Genomic DNA, 21,167 nt, shown 5'->3' with positions numbered 1-21,167 from the left:
GTCTCTCACTTATAAACCTCTTTAAATCTGTGTATGCTTTCTTTGAAGGAGGCACAAAGGACATAAAAAGGGGGTAAAGTGTGTTGACGTGAGCCAGCTTTGTGTCTGGGTTTGGAAGTGGAATAAGCAGGTATGAGTAGCATCATAATATTTTGGATTTAGTTTCAGGTCTGTTGGAACATGCACTGTCTTGGCAACTATTTAGAAACCTGCCTAGTGTTCACGTCTGGTCTGGATCATCAGCCCAGTCAGAGTGAGGTGGAACAGGAGAAGAACCACCTGTGTAACCTCAGGCTGCCCTCTGCCAAAACACCACCCACAGGTCCAACCGGAGAATCTGGACGGCTCTATCACGTTTGCTCTGGGGTTGCACGTGAAGTATGTAAAACCAGTAATGTACGCACAGTACATTCTGAATATGATTTATACAGCATGTGTCCTATTTGATGCGCGTCATTGTCCTTTTTACATTGCTTTGTACATTGTAAACATTTTACGTGTATATAAATTGAACTAAATGCACAATCTTAAAACGTGTTGAAGATATTTTCATTAAAAGTTTGTTTTGTCTCTATTGTACATTCATTTTCTAAAACTAAAAAACAGCCTGCTGAACCTGTCTTATGGTCTTATTACTACACTGCTGCAGTAGGGCCAAAACAGCTGTTGGGGGCGGCAGGCAATGGCCCTGTATGTTTTCTATCTACAGTGGAATTTATTTGAGCCCGGAGTTTCAAGCACATGAATGGGCCCCAGTGTGCTGGTTCTGTTTTGACGTCACCTCATCAGTGTGCTTGGGACATACTCGTAAAAAGTGGGACACTCCGTGGCCAGCATGTAATTCAAAGGGAACTTGGCCTCCTTTGAAGGACCCAAGTGTGGTGATTTGAACAATAGACAGATTTGTTTGACTATGTGCAAATGAGTTAGGGACTATTGCAAAATCAACTATTCACTGAAACCTATCTATCTATCTATATATCTATCTATCAACATTCAAGTTCAATTCATATTTTCTGTGTTGCTCAGTGATTTAGTATATTACTTTCTGTTCTGTGACTCTTACTGTTAAACCCTATCAAACAGCAAATACTTAAACACTCAGTTGGATGAGTCAACATCACATCTTAGACCACACAGTTTCCTGCAGAATAAGTATGCAAAAGCCCAATATTGCCATCAAAAACTGTAAACTTCACTACAATAAAAATTTTCTTAATACTTAAATAGTATAGCAAAAACGTGTGTAGTGTAATAACAGTGTATTATATAGTACTGTAAATACAGTACAATAATGGCACCAACATGTCAATAATAATGTGCATTTATGATTCAAAACAGTAACACCACACTCGTGAAATCTTTGTTCACATATATTTTATAACATTTTGAAGTACATTAAGTACATTTTAGAAATAGAAGCTACAGTTTATAAAACCTTTCCAGCAGAAATCATTGATGGGCCAGCATCAGCCTTTTTTCTCTAGCAGACAGGTCTATTTTCTATATTTATTTATATATATATAAAAAAGAATAAAAAACAAAAAAGAATCGCTACATTATTTTGTCCTGCGCTACCTTTATAGTCCCATGAAAGCACCAGCTGTCTGCATCTCTCGTCTTTTATAAAATATAAATTATTGAAAAATATTCAAATGTTTGTGAACTAAATACAATAAAAATGATCTCATAACAAAAATACAGAGACAATATAAAATATACAAAAAACAACAACATCCATAACAAAAAAGGTTTTCCTTCTGAATCCATTTTGAGATATGCATATGCCACAAACTACTGGTGTGTATACACTTGTCCAACTAAGGTTCATAATACATATGACCTGCAGTAGATTGTTATGCGTAACATTTAACAATAATACATTTTCCTGTCATAATTTCTATTTTAGGTAACAGAATGTTTTCTTTAAGAACATTAATCCTAAATTAACCGTACTTATATTATGACCTTGTGTGGGGGGAAAAGACAGGCATTACAATTATGTTTTAAAAATCTGTAAAGCTTTCCTGAACAAAAAAAATGAACCTGAACAAAAACAGTGTTTTTGAAACCTTGACATCAACATGCAGAGGCAAATGGAAGTACAGTGCAGCTTATTACAAATCCATTTCTTGACAAACATGGGTGAGGGTTTGTGAGTCGGTGCTTGATGATGGTGGACAAGCTTATTACCAATTAAACATTATGAACATATCCAGCATCTCTTTTCTGCACTCAGTGGGAAACCCAGATCAGCGAAGGCATGAAGTCCTAAAGCTTGTGTGCTTTCCAACATATTAACAAAAGATCAAAGAAAAGTCAACACTTTCTTAAAAAAAATGTGAGAGAGTTCTGGTCCCTGTCTTCTGACATTGTGGACGATACCCAAAGCACCGTGGCCAAAGACCTCACAAGGGTTTTGGTTATTATTCCTGCTTTGTCTCTTGCTTATTTGTGTATACTGGGTCTCAATAAAGGATTATGAAATACAATCTGTACAAATAGACATCTCAAAAGCTATTTTCATCAACATGGGTAACATTTAGCCACTGTAAACAATAACATTGTGTTCTAAGATGATATTCCACTTTGGCATTTCCCATAAGGCCAGTGTACAGCCACTGTTCCCACTGTTGGGAGGAAACTGCTGCTCAAAAGTAACCAGTGAATCTTAATGCACACGTATGGGTGATATCATACAGGAGTTACTCACAATGAACTGAATGTTGTTTTGCTCATAGATAAGTAACCCATAAACCAAAAAATGAAATACAAATGTCTGCCACTAGTCCTAAAAGCCTCTTTTTGCAATGAGGTTTCAGTTGCATTCGTGCATCCAGCAAACCACATAGGCAGTGGAAAAAATGCACAACCCATGCAATGCAAACCTCCAAGCAGCGCCAACTTACATCACTTCTGTCAGTCTTCCTCTATCGGACCTTACAAGTGATCATCCCCTGCAGTATTCCTTTCAGTCACCTTCATTTATCCCACACAACTTCCGATTTGCTCTAGTCCACGTTTCTATTGCCTGTCCCTTTTTCCTACACTGTACCTTCACACTGCACTGCAGCTACGTCCTCATGACCAAAATGTACTGCATAACAAAACAAAAAAACTGGCTTTCTTAGGATTTTAAAAAAATCACTTCAACTATTTCACTTGTGATTTTATTGTATAGACATACAGACAGAAGACTATTCAAACACTTCTAAAGCAACCCGAACATGGACAGTGAACCGACCAATTTTGCATCTAATCTGCACATTAAACAACTCTTTAACAAGGACTCCTGAATTTCCCCACATAGATTGTCTACAGTTTGCTAATACTGGTGGTGTATGCAAAAAATGCACAGGTTTCAGTCACAATATGCGTTTCTAACAAGGTGTCAAACATGTACGTAAAGGTGAAAGCGTCAGTTTCAAAAGTAACGGCTACTTTCAGTTGTTTGTCTATCAGACACTCTAGGTATGAGTAAGCTCACAAACCCTACGAAGCACATGGCCAGTAGCTATAGTGTTGTCTGATAACCAATTAGGACATGTCAGTTAAAGGCTCCTAGAGAACCAAACAAAAAAACTTTGGATTCTTGGTTCCACTGTAATACCTTCAACGACAACACAAGAAAAATGTCTTTCCAATATATGCCTGGTAGGTTTACAATGGGTGTTTTCAAAATTAATAATATAATACTGGCACAAAAATACGCTCCTCAAACAACAAATTTGAAACGATACTTTTTTGGTCCAAGCTGAAAATTCTCTTTTTGCCACAGAGAAACACTGAATATGTAAATATGTCATTAGACCTTCCTTAGTTTGGTTTTTACATTTTGGCAATTGTTTTTTTCTGAGCAGGAATGTTTCTCCCGTTCTAACCAAACCATGAAATTAATCCATTATTTTGCTCTCTCTCGGTTCTGTCAGTCCTTATGTCTTGGTCCTCTCGTCTCCCCCACTGTGCTACTTAGGCAGACCGGAACTTGAACTCTACACAATAGTGCTCTATCTGCCTTGAGTTGCTAAATAATACCGGTACATAATCACACATACGCACGCTCACACACACACACACATGCGCGCACACACATCTCAAATGCAACAGGGTATGAATAGAGGCTTTTGGCTTGTGCCTTCTTTTTTTTTTTTTTAAACGTGATCTGAGAGACAGGAGCTTGAAGTTGACAAGGACAAAAGTTAGTCATTAAAAACATTTTGGTCCCCAAAAAAACAGTTTTACCAACTCTATCAAAACAGTTAAGACCACTTTATGAGCCCCAGTCCACGTGTCTCCTCAAATTTTGTCTTCACTCCTTGCTTTGCCTTCGCTTTCACTCGTCCGTATCAGGCTTCACGTCCAACATTGCATGGAGCTCCTCAGGAGTGTACCCCAGCAAGCTTTTTAAGTCACAGACAAAGCGGTAGACATAGCGTTTCCCTGATGTCTTGTGGATGATATTCTTGTCATAATAGTAGCGTAGGCCACGGCTCAGCTTCTCATAGTTCATCTTGGGCTTGTTTTTCCTCTTGCCCCACCTCCGAGCAACCTGTAACAACGCAGGAAATAAGTGTGTCAGGATGTGTCCTAAACAATATAATAAATTACTTTACAATCAAAGCCACAATTATTACTTTTTCAAATCTGGGATTATGTGAGAATTTAATCATCTACCTTTTAATTGCTAAAAAACAATAACAGTACTTTGGTTTTTGCTATGTGTAAGTCGTTTTGAAATGAAACACTACTGATGCAAAACCAGTTACCCTTTCAAAAAAGATTGATGAGCCAAACAAGGCATGCAAGACATTTTCACAAAGGCAAGAAGACATCTTGTTCATCTGGCTAACTACTTAGGACCTCCCAGCACGTGTACTAGTGACCAGCGGGGTCACAACCTCTCACCTCATCTGGGTCAGAAAGCTTAAACTCCCAGCCGTCGCCTGTCCAGCTGATGAAGGACTGGCAAGACTTGTCGGTCAGCAGCTCCAGGAGAAACTGCCACAGCTGGATGGGGCCGCTGCCTTCAGAACAGATGAGAGAGAAAAAGAGGTGTGCATTTAAAAAAAAGAAGCCATTCACACTGAGGAGACACATTGTTGTTGGTGCAGACACTGGTTGATGTGTGGATTTGATTAGTTAAGTGTTAAGTAGGAGCAAAGATGTACAGATCCAGACAACAGTTCAATTTCTGTTGTGCTATTATTAGTTCAAAGTTCCAAAGTACTGTTTTAGATATAATACATTGCATATATGGAATGTTGATGCTAAACCCAAGAGTAGGAAACCACATATTTGTGAAGACAGGGATTTCTAGCATAAGAGTTTACAAAAGTGAGACACTTTGCATAAAACTATGCAAAATCTATATACTGCATGCACTGCAAGGTTAATTTGTCAACAGTACAATCCAGTTTAAAGTGAGGAATATATTGTATACTTCTATGTATGACAGTGTTACATATGCATGCCAGTTATTCACTTGTGTTTGAAAAAGGACAGAGTAAAACTTCTATTGTGGGTCAGAGTGAAGTACAGCAGTGGAACCAAATGTCCTGCTTAATACAACAGACTCATTCATCATGTATTCCCTTGTCTGGCAGTTGCCCTGTGCAGTATGTGAATCTAAAGTCTGTGTTTGTATGAGTTCCATACGGATGAAGTCACTAGTTTAAAATAAGAGGGAGTGCCTTTAGACTTCAGCAACACATCCTAGGGACTTGAATGCAGACTGTGCATGAGAGAAAGAAAATGCGTGTTCTAATGGATTCATGAATAAAGAGTAATTTAACAACCTGTTAAAAGTGGACTGCAGCATTATTATAACAGCTTATTACATCTCTTGGAAAAAAGGAGGGAAAGAAGAACAAAGATAACCCAAAAAAGGCTGGTCTTGTCTCTGAACTAGATTCACTGCAGCACACTTTGATCTTGTGGTTTGAGGCTTGCATGTTGAAGTCACACCTGGCTATGCAGCACACCGCCTCAGCAAAACTGAAGCTACGCAAAAGTCTCCTCTCTCAAGTGTCTCAGAAAACAAAATGTACCATTATACAACACAAACAAAAGCTCTGGGGGGAACAAACGTGTGGGTTGAACACTTGAAAATGGTGCCTGGTAGCCCTCTATATCCCTGATTGAAGAAGGTACATGACAACAGCCACTACCAAGACTTTGGAAAATAAGTGGCAGTGCAACACTGTCTCTTTCAGACAGAAAGCTGCAACTCGCATTCCAAAAGTCTGCAACTGTAATAGCAAGCCCACATAAGGGTGATACAGTGCCCGTTTACCAGCCCTATGTGCTCTCACGCCAGAATGTAGGCGACTCTTTGACAACAACAGAAAAAGTTTCCAAAAATATATTTCAAGTCTCCATGCACAATGGGCCTCATTGAAAAAGCAGCGTGGCAGAAGGGTGGCTTGTGTGGGGGCTTGCATTCATAGCAGAGTTAAATATCTGACCCATGGTATGATAAATGACTCTTTAGCATATCCAGCAATAGCAAGAAAGCTAGTGCTTTGGGCTGCAACTAAGGATCTCTCTCATACATATACATATATATATATATATATATATATATATATATATATATATATATATATATATATATATATATATATATATATATATATATATATATATATATATATATATAAAAAATGATTACAAAGGAAAAGAATGATAACTCAAAGTGTTTGAACGTTCATATTTAAAAGGTGTAACCAGCTAATACTGTTTTAACTTTTCTATATTATTACCAATTTGAACCACTATATTGCAAATGAAGTACCTCAGCGTGCATTTGTATATTTGTACTTGTGAGACAGGTAGCCGGAGGAGAGTGTAAGCAAAGTATCATTATGCAGATTGAGTGTTTACTGGGTTCTAAGGGTGCATGGTGTTACTAGAGAAAGAGGTGTAAATGGCATATTGTCACAGGAAACCACTGAGATGACAACTGGAGCTTCACTTATCTCTCTGCAGCCTTATCATGCTCCCTGTCAAGTGTCACCTGTCAATGTGACAGGAAGCCGAGCAGATCAAGCTGCCATAGACATGAATTTGGAATCTTATAAATGTTTTTTTGGTTGAGGTTTCTCACTTTCTTCCCCTATTTCTTACAATCACACACACACACACACACACACACACACACACACACACACACATTTGAAAGAATACACGCTCCTTACCGTGCTTCTAATAACAGCTTGGACTGCAGGCTGCCTGATATTTTGTCTTTCAGGAAAATTGGGGTATTTTAGCATGAATTTTCTTTTTCATCTTTCCCTTTTCCCATCATGTAAAAGCTCAGTGGAAGAATTTTCTCTTTTGTGAGAGTACATCACTATGCATTAAAGCTTTGAGCTTTTTAGAGTCATCTATTCTGACGTAGCTTAACAATTGATACATGTCAGAAGTCAAGATTGAAGAGGTAAATGGAGCCCTAATGTTGTGGTGATTTGAAAAAGTTGTGAAAGAGGATAGCTCCACACGCTTAGGTCTACATTTCGATATACAGATTTTAGTCATTTTACGAAGGCAGCGGTTGTCGTAGCTGGTTTAAAACTCCTCATCGCCCTAAAGCTTAAATGAATCTCAGAAAATGTAAAATGTTCTCTCGTTCATCCAGAATGCGGGTTTCAGCTGATAAAAATGTCTTTTTAGTTTCTTGGTTCAGTCTTCTTTTAGTGAGCAACCCAGCCTCTAATGGTCACTTTTAGAATGTGTCTTACACTTCATTATTTGATTATATGTTTATTACGACATCTTTCTAACGTCATTGCGAATGAATGACTCATTGTTCTGTGAGCGGCTTTTGAACTAATAACCATACAGATAACCAATTAACTTGTGCATACCAACTTTAGGAGAGTCTGTTGAGATCTGATGCATGCATTGTTAGTTACGTCGAGATATTTGCTTGGATTTCCCCTTTTCCAATGCTGGCAATCTCGCAGCCTTGTGACTATAATTTAAACATGGCTGAAAAGTCCCAAACACTTTTTGCCTTCACAGTTTAATTTTATTTCATAAAGACTTGAACTAAACCCTTGACTCATACCCAAAGGATGAATATGTATTGTCTTATGCAACACATGAGTTGGAAAGTATCGTTGTGAAGACAATTGTATGTGTAGCATGTGTTAACATGCACATGCTGGTTAAACTGTTAAAAGTAGTAACAGTAGTTGTTTTTCAGGCACCTTTTTCAGACCAAAAAACATGACAGATGCTAAAATAGTGCATTTGCTTTAGACAGTTAGCAGATATCTCTACATCTTATTAAACTTGGAGAACATACATAAGCCAGTTCTTTGAGCATGTACAAGTATGAAGATGCCTTAGCAGATGAAGAGATAATTTTTTTTCTGGTGTTATGTGCAGGGGCAGGCATAATTTCTATGTTTCACAAGCGTTGCTAGGGCGACCTGGAAAAAAATAGGTTGAGATGCGGGCTGCAGATAACAAGTAGGTAGATGAGAAGTGAAGACAGAACAAAGTGAGAGACAGTGAGAGAGAGGAAGAATTTGTTTTGCTTCCTGTAATGTGTATGACTCGGGTTGCCAGGGTAAAAGGTGATAGTTTTTTTCTTCTTTTGGTCTAAAAGCAGTGCATTAATGCACCCCCGCATCTGGGGCTTTTGCAGAGCGTCAACAAGTGTGTTATAGCTGCACCACAATGTATTCCTTATAGAACTGGTGGCAGGAACTAAATTCTGCTACTTTAAGAAAATGTTACCTAAATTACAAAAAAGGTAACCATGCAAATAATAGTGTGGGGTTTTCTTTTCCCACACATTGCCCAATATGTTCTGTAAAAAGTAAAAGGACTAAGGATGTTGACTGAGCCTTTTTTTCTGTTGTAATGTACAATAATCATTGTGTAGAAACATGGTGGATCTTTCGAAGCTAGCAAAAACACTGATGGCATGCACACACTATCAGTAATAATCATAAACACTAATATGATCTTTAACCGTTCCTCTTAACATGTTTGAGCTCACTTGCATATGCATAGTTTCTAATAATGAGTATCAGTGTAACAGCCCTAGGATTGTGCATGCTGACGAGTTTAACGCTCCCACCTAAATGGAACAGAGCTATGATTAATGTTACTGGTTACCCTGTGCTTTCACTGCTGACATTTAAAAAAACATCTGCTGAGGAAAAGGTCTATAAAGAGCTGCAGCACTTCGAGGTATTCCTCTTTATAAAATATAATGTAGAAACTATGACCTATAGGCTTCTTACCTGTGTATCCTGCCAGTGCCGCCGCTGGGATGACGGGTTTATCCTTGCTGAGGTCTGAGCGCTCCCTCACATAGTCTTTGAAAGTGCCCTTTGGCTTGTGGCTATGCAAGGCAGTAGGGTAGTCTTCCGAATCAAAGCTGTCGTACGAAGGCACCCGTTGCAGGCTGCTGAATGAGGACTGACTGCTCCATGACTGGGTCAATCGGTCGCAGCTCTCGAAGCTCTCGTTGCTCTCAAAGGAGTCCTGACCACCAAGCTTACCTGACAGAGAAGGATGGGTGGAAATGGTGAGAGAGAGAGAAAAATTAAGTTATTACGAAGGTGCAAACTGTACTTTTTATAGCATACTTTTTATACCGCACTCTTTAATAAAGCCTGAATTTGTATTCTGCATGATTATGAAGACTCTGTTTTGAATGTGATAGAACATAATAGATCTTTATTGTCATTGTTTTTAACAACAAAACACATTTTAGCACATGCATATGATTTTAATTGTTATTGGGGGTTTTCTGTGAAATTTGAGCAGCAATATGACATTGACACAAACACCTTAGCAGTAAATAATGTTCCTTCTCACTAAGCTATGTTGTCCCAAATCATGCCACATTCCTCTCCATTTAACACCTACTTTCCCTTTTACAACCACCATTTGGATTTGATTTTAAATGCAAGACATTCACATAAGTTGCCTCGCTATTTTTGACCTTGGGAAAGATAAGAGAAGCCTTTCGATGGCAAGTGATTATCAAATGAGAGATAATGCAGCAAATCGATTGATGCCGAAATCTTCAACTGCTGAAATTGAAGCCACATGTGGATATCAGTTGTGCTCCAAAATACTTTCCCACGTTGGGAGAGCACAACGCAATGCTAAAAAGCTTGGTATGTGTGATGCTTGAGGATCGGACCTCATACCTTGCGGGGAATTGCTTAAAGCACTGGCAGGAGGCATGGACAGTGTACATGGCACATGAGATTCATTTATACAGCTGGGGATTTGTGAGAAATCCTAGCTTTAGGGTTATAAATGTAAACCATGCTACTAATTCTTCAGTAAACTATCACTGAGAGACAAAAACAAGCCTGCACATTCAGAAAAGCAAACAGTTTCATGAGAAAACCCCACGCTTGCTTGCTGAGGATGACACCTCTATCTCCTTACCCAGAAGTCGAGGAAAAGAGGCCAACAGAAACAAGAAAGAAAAGAAAAAAACCTTTTTGAAGGTTACACCACTTGAACTGTTTTACATAAAGAACGGGCGGCAAGAAGAGAACAGGTTGCGGCTTTGGTTCGTGTATCACAGTGACAAAAACAATAGAGTTTTCTTTTTTTCCCAACCAAGTCTAGAGTGTGTGAGGCGGGTTTGCTTGAACCACAAACCAACCAGAGGGCCTGCTTTTCTTCTCTTCTAATACATGCACGCTGATGTGGCATGACATGATTTTGGTAGCGTCAGCACAATCACCCGCACACAGACACCCACACAAAAACGTTGACATGCACTGGCACATGCATGCACATGTGGACACATTCACAACAACGCACAATCCAAGCGAACTGTTCATTAAAACAGAAATTGCATCACATTCTTTACTGCAATGTTCTGCTTAAATTTTAACTATACTCCTCATGTCTAGTATGTGACCCCTCACCTCGGCTGAGGCGTCCCACACACATGTTGTCTGGGGATACCACCTCCTGCTTGACGGTGAAGTAGTCCCCCTGCAGGGGGTTAAGGGGCGTGTCCCGCAGTATGACAGTAGGGTATTCACTCTCATACTTGAGCGTCAGCAATTCCTCCGAGCTGATGGGATGAAGTGTCTGGTAAGACTCTGTGATGAAGCCGGGCTCTGAGTATTCAGAAGGAGGGACACATTGAGCATGCTCAACACCGTAGCCTGGAGACACAAAGGGAGATGAGTGTGGATACAAAGCAGAGAAGGAAAGCAAGGATCAAAGCAGAGGAGGAAGATCAATCTTAGGAGAGTGGAGTCATTATCCATCTTGTGCTAAACTGCCGCCCAAATGTTTAGTGCATGAACAGTCCATAACAAAAGCCCTGAGTGCATAAGATGAGTTTTGTATATTTGAGGCAAGATTATTGATTAGACATGTACCTAACTTTATTAAAACTTACAGTAATGCCATATTGTTTCCTATGATATGTGATCAGTGTACACTAAACAGGCTTTTTACTGGGATCTAAATCCAAATGTACAATAAGTATACATTTTTCTAAAGACAAAAACTCTTTAATTCACTTAATACTAAACCACTCCTCTTTTTTCCATTCATATTTTAGGCACACATTGTATGCAATTAAACAGAGTGATTGACTACGAGTGTGATGAGTACTTACTGACAAAGTAGTCTGAGGTATAACGGGATTCCTGGAAGTTGGAGGTCAGTCCATTGATGGGGTAATGCTTTGCATCCTCTTCATGAAAAATAGATAGAGAAGTAGCGTCAGTGACCTCGCCATTGATTTCATGTATCGTGTAACTACATCCAGCATTATCAAAAATGTATGACCTGAGCTAAATTGTGTATTCCTGTTTGGCTCCTGTTACGACAGCAAATGTCAACAGTGTCCTAAATTGGAGTGATATCACACTGTGAAAATTTTTCTCAAATATTGTGTGTGAGATTAAAAAAAACAATTGCTGCTGTCTTAAAAGCACAAAAAGGTGCTGTGAACAATAAAGTAAATCAGTATTTGAACTTCAGACCAAAGTGTCCTTACCTTTCTGAAGCATTTCTAAATGTTCCCAAAGAATGTCACCCACAAAGTCAGGTGCTAAGTCCAGAAAACGCTCCTTCCCCATCGCACAAAGGCTGGCTCCGTTCATGCAGAATTTGTCAAAGTCGACATTCTTCAGACTGAACTCGTTCACTGTCCACGTTAGCCACTCAGCCACGTTGTTTTCTGTCCACTGTCTGGGATCTGAAGAGGATCACAAGTGTTGATTGTGATTGTGTGGATGTAAACAGCAGTGGCAATGACAAGCCAAAACCAGAGAATGCAGATATACTACGATTACATAGACACGATACTAAGAATACTGTTGTTTCCAAACAGCATGAAGAGGCTCTGTGGTTGGCATCCATTTAACAAGCTAACTCATTATTTTACTGTCTGTCTCTGTGTCTTGATTATTGTGATGCTGCAGTCAGACAGTCTTCCTGAGGAAATGTATGTAATGTAAGGCCATTTTTGGAATAACTGGGTGTTTCCTTGTTTTCAGTCCTTCTAAAGAGATGCCTTCGCTGACTGATCTAAAGCAGGCTATAATGTGAAATGATCTAATGAATGTGCATGTGTGACATCAGACTTGTTGAGGTGGTTTTGAGGACTCATGCTTTACAGATAAAGTGTAATATCCCCAATGAAAATGTTAACAGGGGCTAACAAGAACACAAGCAGCTGACAGTCTTACCTTTGGGAATACCCAGCCGCTGCTGTTCCTTTGTGAAGCCACTGAAGGTGGCCTTCAGGGCCTGGGACATCATCTCTTTACTTCCTGGAGTTAGCAGGGGGACATCTCCACACTCCGGATCTGCCAACCACAAACAAGAACATTGATTATGATATAATTTGGAGCAATATCAATATCTATTTGGGATGGCAATTACTTCTGTAATATGTTAATATTATATAATGTTTTAATTATTATTGACAACCCCAGCTACGACAATGCATCCAGTATTGTATTTCAAGCAGAGAAAGCTTACTGAATAAAAAATTACATTGAGACAGTGGGAAAGAGACTTGTGAATATGGTTCAGTTAGATTTTCACATACACACACATGCACCAAGACGCACGCACGCACACCCACACGCACAGAGACAAACGCACAAACAAAATCGACACAGTTGTAACCGTGATCAACAACATGGCTCAACAATTACATCTTGTCTAGACAGACACTATCTCTGCATCAGATCCAATCTATTTTAACAAGAACTGGCACACAATCACATCTGAACTGAGCACTGTCTATGTGCACTATTGTTACTCAAAACACATTAACATGTTTTAGTAGGCTGAATAGCCATCTGACATGTTACACTTTTTAAACAGAATTTAGTGCATGGTGAGTAGGAACAGTTCAGAAAATGTCCTACAAGTCTACAGTTCCTGGTATTTCAGACAAGGTTCTAAGGCAAGTCCCACTCTTCTGGCACTCTGCATTAAAATGAAAGCACAAGTTTGTTTGCAAATATTACAAACACTAACCTCTCTCCTATCCGAACATCCTGGGTGGAAGAGTTGCGCCGGTGCCCATCAGTGACACCGTGACCCCTGCTAGCCCTCCTACTATGTTGCCCTTACACAGTGGGGCTACTGTCACTGCACCAAGCACCGGGTCAAACATTCTGAGAGGTTAAGGGTCGAGAGATGAGGTGATGATGTCACGGTGGCTGCTGGCGGGTGGCTAGGAGAGTTTGGGGGTGGGCTGTCTTGAGGGTCTCAGTCACACACTAGGCTGACTGTTCTCTACTCAAAGCCAGTGGGCACCCAGTGAGAAACAGAGCTGCCTTTGATGGCCTTAAACAGTGCCTGATGACTCGCACTCATCTAATTAGATTGGTCAGGCTGCAGAAGTGTAGGATGAGGGGGCAAAGCAAGGGAGATGATGAGGGGAGAAGGGGAAAGACCCCCAGGCTACTAACACTAGAATAGACCGCTAAAAAATAATCTGGCCAAGACTCAACCATTGATTTGCAAAAGGCCTAATAGAGTTCCAATTAACTGACATGTCTTTATCACTCAATCTTCAAAGCGGCAACACTCATTTACACAACAAAGATGGACGTATATCATGATCTTAAAGTCTGCAGCATATAATACCATTAGCTGGTCTAATCAACTTGGGGGGCGAGACAAAACTTTAACATCTTGGGCCTTCAGAGGGTTAGGGTGCACACAAAATCAAGGGTTCAATCAGGCTTTGGTTGTTGCGGCATGTCTTTCTCGTTAGTCCATCCTTCTTTTCTGTCTCCATGCATGTCAATTAAAATCGCAACAAAAGGCTTGGCTTGGGGGCAGAATAATGGCGAGTAAGAGTTGTGTCACTCCTCTCACAGCACCATCATTCGTCGAGCCCAGATGTTCTGGCATCTCCACTGGCTGGTGGTTTTATCTGCCAGCAGTACACAGAGGCAACATACAGTTCATGTTTAATTTCACCACTCGCTGATGTCTTGACCTCATCTGGAATGCACAGCAGCTGTCCCTCCTTCGCCCATGTAACCAATGTATGTCTGGCTGTTTGTAAAATTAGGTCTCCCCGGTTTCTTTGGCTCATTTTTTCTCTCGAAAGAAAGAAAAAAGAAGAAACCTCACAACAGGCCAGAGACAGAGGACAGACAAGCGCTCTTTGCTTCTTCATGTGATTCAATTAGATCTGTAATATATTGCTCTATGTTACACTGGTAAATAAACAGAAAGTTATTCATTCAAGGGAGAAGAAAAAGCCAGGTAGAATGGCTGAGAATAAACACCGTTTTAAAAACCTCAAATAAGACCTCAGTTTAAACTATTATCAGACACAGTTTGCACATCAAAATATACAATGAAAATAAGACTTGAATGAGCTGCCTTTGTGTACAAGTTGCCCTGGATTGCAGGGTTGTCTAGGCCCCTGCTGAGCTCATTTTTCTTTTAATTAGTGCTGGTAATGCAAAAATGTATATGTTGCAAACGGCTGCAAACTGAGATGGGACGAGGGCTCAGTCTGCGCTTTGATGTGAAGGCAGGGGCGAAATGTAGCAGATTGTTTAAATTGGATCGAGTGGAGTTTGTCTGCACTTTCGAACCGCTTAAGCCCCACCCTCTACATTGCTTTTATCAACCCAGCCTTTGCTTGCCCACACAGACTTGAATCCACTTTAGCACTAAATCCTCCATCAAAGACACTCAACACCAACGAGAATGAGAACTACCATTAGGCACTCTATAGAGAGAAATATGTGAACATGATTATAGAGCAAATTCAAATGTGAACTGCTATTTATGTGATATCCTTTGTTTTTTTATTTTGAATTACTCATTTATCCTGTTTAAAATGAGCTTGAAGTTTTGTTTACTCTCTTGCAGCATTTCAAAGAACAACAAATGTCTTTGTTTGGACTGTGAAGCAGTTTCTACAAACAAATTGCTCTTTTAATGGAACAATTGAACAGTATTTTATATGCATGTACATCACTTTGTTGTATTCATGTAAATCGAAATCATAAAAAAACATGAAGCACAGGACACAGCAAGGCTGAAAGGCAAACAAAAGACATAAAAGTGCAACAATAATAGAGCAGCCTCCGTGGTGAGTGATCCATATGAAGGGTATCTGTGGCAGAGCTAATGTACAGTGTGCATCCATTAGCAAGAGAGGCGAGCTTGGATCTAGACAATCTCTAGTAAATGATGTAGTCCTGATAGGATTGCAATGCCTGTGAGTCCCATTAGATACAGAATGGTCAGTATGTACCGAGAGCTAGAGCATCCACAAGTCATCACTTTCCACATTAGACGGTGTGGGTCTGTCCGCAAAATGAGTCCCATCCACTTAGCTCACGAAATGTGGGAGTGGGTGTAAATCACAGGCAACACGATGGCATTTCACTAACAACTAACAAGAGTGAAAAGAGCGTCTGGAGTGAAAAGTATGAAATTAAACCAATTTCTCCTAATGATGTAAAAGGAATAATAAGTCCATCTATTCTAAGAATCACTGATGAAGTGAGACTGATGTTTAGTCTGGATATACAGTAAAAGGTATTGATTGGCCACTCCCCTCTTGCCATTATATGAGTAATGGACAGCCTGCCGAGTGTGGCGACCATATTTTCCCCAAGGGATTCTCACTGACAGACTGTGGACCTTCAGCGCCCTGTCCCTGTGACCAATCCCTAACCCAACCTTAGACGGAGGTTCTACTTGCCACCTTAGGCTGTTAAAACGGACATACATATGAACACACATACACACACATGAACCAAATTAGCAGCCTTCTTCGCCTGTGCGCCAGAGCGTGGGCGTGAAATTGGGATTTTGAAACTGGGGCCAAAGTCTATTGGGGTTGGAACAGACAGGGCTGGGCAGGGCAGGGCAGGGCAGTTCTGGGGAAGATAGCATGGGAGCATCCAGGGTGGGTGAGGGGTGACTGAGTGTGTGGGTGGGGAGAGAGGGGGGCGGCGGCCTGTAATATGAGCTCATCACAGGACAAGAGAACATGGGGTGGGCATGGCGGAGAGAGAGACAGCGAGACAGAGGAATGAATGGGAGGTCTCATAATGCTCCCTCTCTTCTCCTTGTCTCTGGAGTGACATCACAGTGGGATCAGTGCCATCTCCCAGCCTCTGGCAAAGACTCAGTTCATTCATAAAGCCTGGACTGCTGCCTCCACTCAGAATGATGCAACAGTACAAGCAGAGCAGGCAACCAGACCCAACAAATAAGGGACAATATGCTTTCTATCATGTGATTGAGCTATAAATAGCTCTATAGAGTTTATCCAAAGAGTGTGCGTGTGTGTTGGCGTGAGGAAAAGAGGGTTGTTGGCTGTGAAAAAAAAACATGACATCTAAAAGGCTATTCAAAGCTGGGTTCATGAAAAGGCAAAGAATTTTGGGTCAAATAGTCATTTATTTATGAATACGGTTTTGTGTACAGTGTCAAAGCATGTATTTCATGTCACCCTCTATATGCCCTTGTAGCTGAGTGTATGGTGGGCTTTATTTAAATCAGCAGAAGAGTCCATTTCCTGTGGCTAAGTTGCCACTTCCTGTGGGAATTGAGGTTAGTTGTGGGTTCAGGCGAGGGTCATACCCTTCCTAAATATCCCTACATACAGGTACATATCAGAGGCGTCATGATGATGATCATGCAGGTAAAAAAAGAAAAGGTCTTGGCCACTTGCCAAAGGCTTAAAAATCGGCTCTTTAAAGGCAGACCAGTCTACCCATAGCAGACCAGAAGTGGCAGTGGTATCTGAGAGATCCTTTGATGGAGATCCGTATCTGGGTCCCTGTCTGAGAACGCGGGGTCATAAACCAGACCAACATGAAGGGGGCCCATTCAGCGCCACAGAGTGATAAAGTGGTGGCTGAGGGCTGCAGTGGAGCAAAAGGAGGAGGTTGAGGTGGCAGTCTGGTTTTGAGAGGGCCGCTTGTTCAGCCAGCCGTTTCGCTGTTTAGATTTCCATCTCAATGCCAAGGACCAGGAATAGATGTGTAGGCCTGGCTCAAGCCAAAGTGAAGAAGCCAGACCAGACCTAGCCCCAAGCTTGCTCCAGCAAAGGATAGCGTTAACCAAAAGAGATCCAATCCACAAACCAGGACCATCCCACCATCACAGACAGCAGTGCTGAAACACTCGTTTTATTCTTAGGTCTCCACCACTGGCTACTGGCGGCCCTCTTGAAGCACACGCCTGTGGTGGTGTAAATCAGCTGTAGGGGACAAGGCCACTGCTGCTGACATCTGTCTTTGGCTAAGAAACTAGAGTTGTCCAGGATCATCACCACCACAGACATACCGGCTACTGAAGCAGACAATAAGTGAGACTAATACCCCATAGCTGCATGACTGTCTTTCTTTCTTCCACTCCCTCCATCTCTGAAATCATATTAGCTCATGATGTGAAAGTGCATTAACTCTACTGTTTCTGCCAAAGTCTCAGCGCTTGATATGACATTACCTCTGAGTTTGAAATGATACGCGCCATCGCCAACAGACGCTAAACATATTTTTTGCTAAAAGCTTGATGGGAATTCTTTCCTTTCCAGAAGAACAAGGAAAACAGAGAAAAGGCCCTTTTAGCGAGATTTGGTCTTGTTGTTGCTTATTCTACCGTCTACAAGATTTGTTGTTTGTGATCTTTAACAGTGTGAAATGGTCTTTTTCTTGTTATTTTAGGTATGCCTCAAGTATTAAAAGGTTGAGCAACAGTAATGTACTTCTCACAACACCCCATTGCACAATTTTCAATTTCTCTATTACTTTGAGATTAATAACATTGGGAAAAAGCTTAAACCCAGCACTACACAAACAGTAGAGATCTAACACATCTCACACAACTTGAAGGTTTCCATGACCTCCATAAATGTTAAATATTTATAATGAAAGCACTACTTAGTCCAAAAGGTTTTGACTGCCTTGTTTTATCCATCAGTGTAAAGCATAGCGGCGAGAATAGGGAACTGACAGGGGAGCACTGTATTGGAGAGTGCAGGTGGTGCTAGCCTAGTTGTAGCCAGGCTAGCTGCCCTCCCAGGCTCTGTCCCTGATGTAAACAGAAAGGGGATGCTCTGGGGGAAATGTTTAGGTGCTAAACCAAACACAAGACATATCTGACAAACAGTTTACTCTCTGTGTTGGATTTTTTTCCACAAAACATGTGCCTGATCCATTTTTAGTCCAAACTGGTACATTCCACAACCAAGTTTCTGATACAAGTGTCAATTATGTGGGACAGCACAGCATACAGCCACACATTCACACACATGGGTGGAATTGTTCGCCACTTGATTGTTCTTTTGGGCAACACATACACATGTAAGTCTTGTAGTGGCTGGCTCTAATTATACATCACACATTTAAGAGTTCGTTGCTTGTTTGATGGCAAGCTATGGGCAACAGATGGATGCTTGATAAATAAATTCCCCCTAGACCGCAGTGTTTTCATGTTGCATGCCTCACATTCCACCTCTGTTTTACAATCACTAATGTGCTTCTCACAGCTTTCTTGTTTTCCTCTAATGCGACCAAAAATGAATTGTGGTCTAAGTGACAAAATGGTTTCAGCTCAGGATGATGAATTATCCTTTTTTAAACCAAGTCTAGGCTCCATGGCTAATAGGAGCATAAACATCAAAACATCTGGCCACATCTCTTCTTCTTATCTTATTTAAGATATGGGTGTTATTTTTCATGACGCTGTGAAACACCTCTGCTTCAGCTTGGCTGTTTAAAAAAGATAGAAACCGCCATGTGATAAACTGGAAAGTTACAACTCAGTGTTTTGAAATAAGAGATGGAAGTGATTGTGTGTGTGTGAGCGCACACACACACACACACACACACACACACACACACACACACACACACACACACACACACACACACACACACACACACACACACACACACACACACACACACACACACACACACACACACACACACACACACACACACACACACACACACACACACACACACACACACACACACACACACACACACACACACACACACGATGACTGGACTTCGTGCCGCTTCATTTTGACAATGTGACTGGTCATGATGAAAGCAATGACCATGTCTTGTAAAATTCCTGCTCAATGACTCAACATTTGTCACTGTTAACCTGTAACTATGCATGCAACACACACATCTTAGGCAGAAAACAGAGCATCTAATGAGGATTTATGTGAAGCTAAAATATAAGTTTTTACCAACACAATGGTATTTCTGTAACTGACTATTAAGTCAAGTGAAGTTCCCATTATGTTCTGGATATTTGGGCCGAAAGCAGACATAGTCAGAAAAGGCAACTTGTTTCACTATGTAAAACATGCAGATACTAGGGAGGTTAGGCTAGGCAGTCAATGGAACCCAGCTGCTTTAACTCTTATAGCTTAACTGCAGAAGCAACCTTAAAACCTACACCGAGTCCCATTCCTAGACCTGCTCCAAGGTTGCCAAAACACATGTGCCTCCCCATTTGACTGCGTCAGTGAGGCCCAACCTAATCATGAGCACCACAGAATCACACCTACACACCAGGCAGTCAGCCAGCCACCCACGCAAACACAACCTTCTTTATCCCCCTTAGCATTTCAAGGCCAATCAATCAAATCATGTCTGATGCTGTAGGTTTGATACACAAAAAAGTATGTGGCTGTTCCCCATTTGTTCACCTGATTACAAAAGCAGCATGCTGACTCCAAAAACATGTGTTCTGCAGCAAACACAGACCAAATAGAAAACATGGGAAGAAAATACACTGAACAAAGTGAGTGACTGATATGGCCTCGTTGAAGACAGCTGAACATCCGTAGTGCAACAGACCTGCTGCCTACCAGGACAGAGTCTAAAAGCAGGCATGTTTCGAAGCTAGCCCAGTTTCCATCCCATCATATGAAACACAGCTCTTAATGTGGAACCATAAAAAGAGTTCTAAAGCACGCAGGACGATGTTGAGATGCGTGGGAGGTTGTGGAGCCATTTTGAGGCAGCGTCAGGCCAGTTAGGGTTCACAGTCAGACTGGTAATGTAGGGAGGGAGAGTCCTGTGGTAAATGAAACCAGTGAGCGGGCCAAGCAAACACACATTCGGACATCCAGTGGCGTGTGGTGCAGCAGGCGTCCAGTGCCATGACTCAAGGATTACAAGCAAGGAAGGACTGGGGATGGGACAACAGGAACTCACCAGGAACTCACTACACACCACATCAAGGTGGCGTGAGAGCAACCCATGTGGCCAACAGAAAGACATTGGAAACAGAAGAAGAAAAGGGAAAGGAGGGGGAGGAAGACTTGAGTAGAAATTGTGTAAGTGGGTGGGTGAATGATTAAAAAAAGAGTTGTCTGTTACAAAAATAAAAGATTGATTTTATTTATTTATACCAGCCATTGAACATGTTTTCCTTTGTTTTGGTTTTTTGGCTTCTTGTGGAATGTGAGTATAACGAGAAGCTGTTGACAAATACAAGGAGAAACGTTAAGTTTAAACTCTAATCACTTTTAGCATAATGAGGACTATTTGCTACCATCATATCGGCCACACCTTTGAAGGGCTCTCTTTCTCCATCTCTCAAACACCCAACCCCCTTTCATTCTCGCTCTCAACATATGCTTACTATTTAGCAGACTGATATATCTGGTGCTAACATGCCTGCTT

The 21,167-nt window shown here is 41.0% G+C and overlaps 1 protein-coding gene across 3 annotated transcripts in view; it reads right to left on the bottom strand.

Moving 5' to 3' along the window:
* Nucleotides 1-1,357: 1,357 nt before the first annotated feature.
* Nucleotides 1,358-21,167, bottom strand: part of ets1 (v-ets avian erythroblastosis virus E26 oncogene homolog 1) — a 36,876-nt gene continuing 17,066 nt past the window's right edge. For 2 of the 3 annotated variants that reach the window (XM_032509006.1, XM_032509019.1), the window contains 7 exons: nt 12,699-12,818; nt 12,005-12,205; nt 11,621-11,698; nt 10,914-11,159; nt 9,258-9,518; nt 4,906-5,024; nt 1,358-4,549 (listed from right to left, as the gene is read on the bottom strand). In XM_032509006.1, coding sequence (XP_032364897.1) covers nt 4,334-4,549; nt 4,906-5,024; nt 9,258-9,518; nt 10,914-11,159; nt 11,621-11,698; nt 12,005-12,205; nt 12,699-12,818 — 1,241 coding nt within the window. In that variant the 3' untranslated portion in view covers nt 1,358-4,333. The remainder of the gene's footprint in view (nt 4,550-4,905; nt 5,025-9,257; nt 9,519-10,913; nt 11,160-11,620; nt 11,699-12,004; nt 12,206-12,698; nt 12,819-21,167) is intronic. The other variant, XM_032509014.1, reaches the window with a different exon arrangement.

The sequence above is a fragment of the Etheostoma spectabile genome, chromosome 3 (genome assembly GCF_008692095.1).
Source record: "Etheostoma spectabile isolate EspeVRDwgs_2016 chromosome 3, UIUC_Espe_1.0, whole genome shotgun sequence".
Lineage (NCBI taxonomy): Eukaryota > Metazoa > Chordata > Actinopteri > Perciformes > Percidae > Etheostoma > Etheostoma spectabile.
Note: the sequence above shows the minus strand (reverse complement) of the source record. Positions and strands in the feature narration are given on the sequence as shown.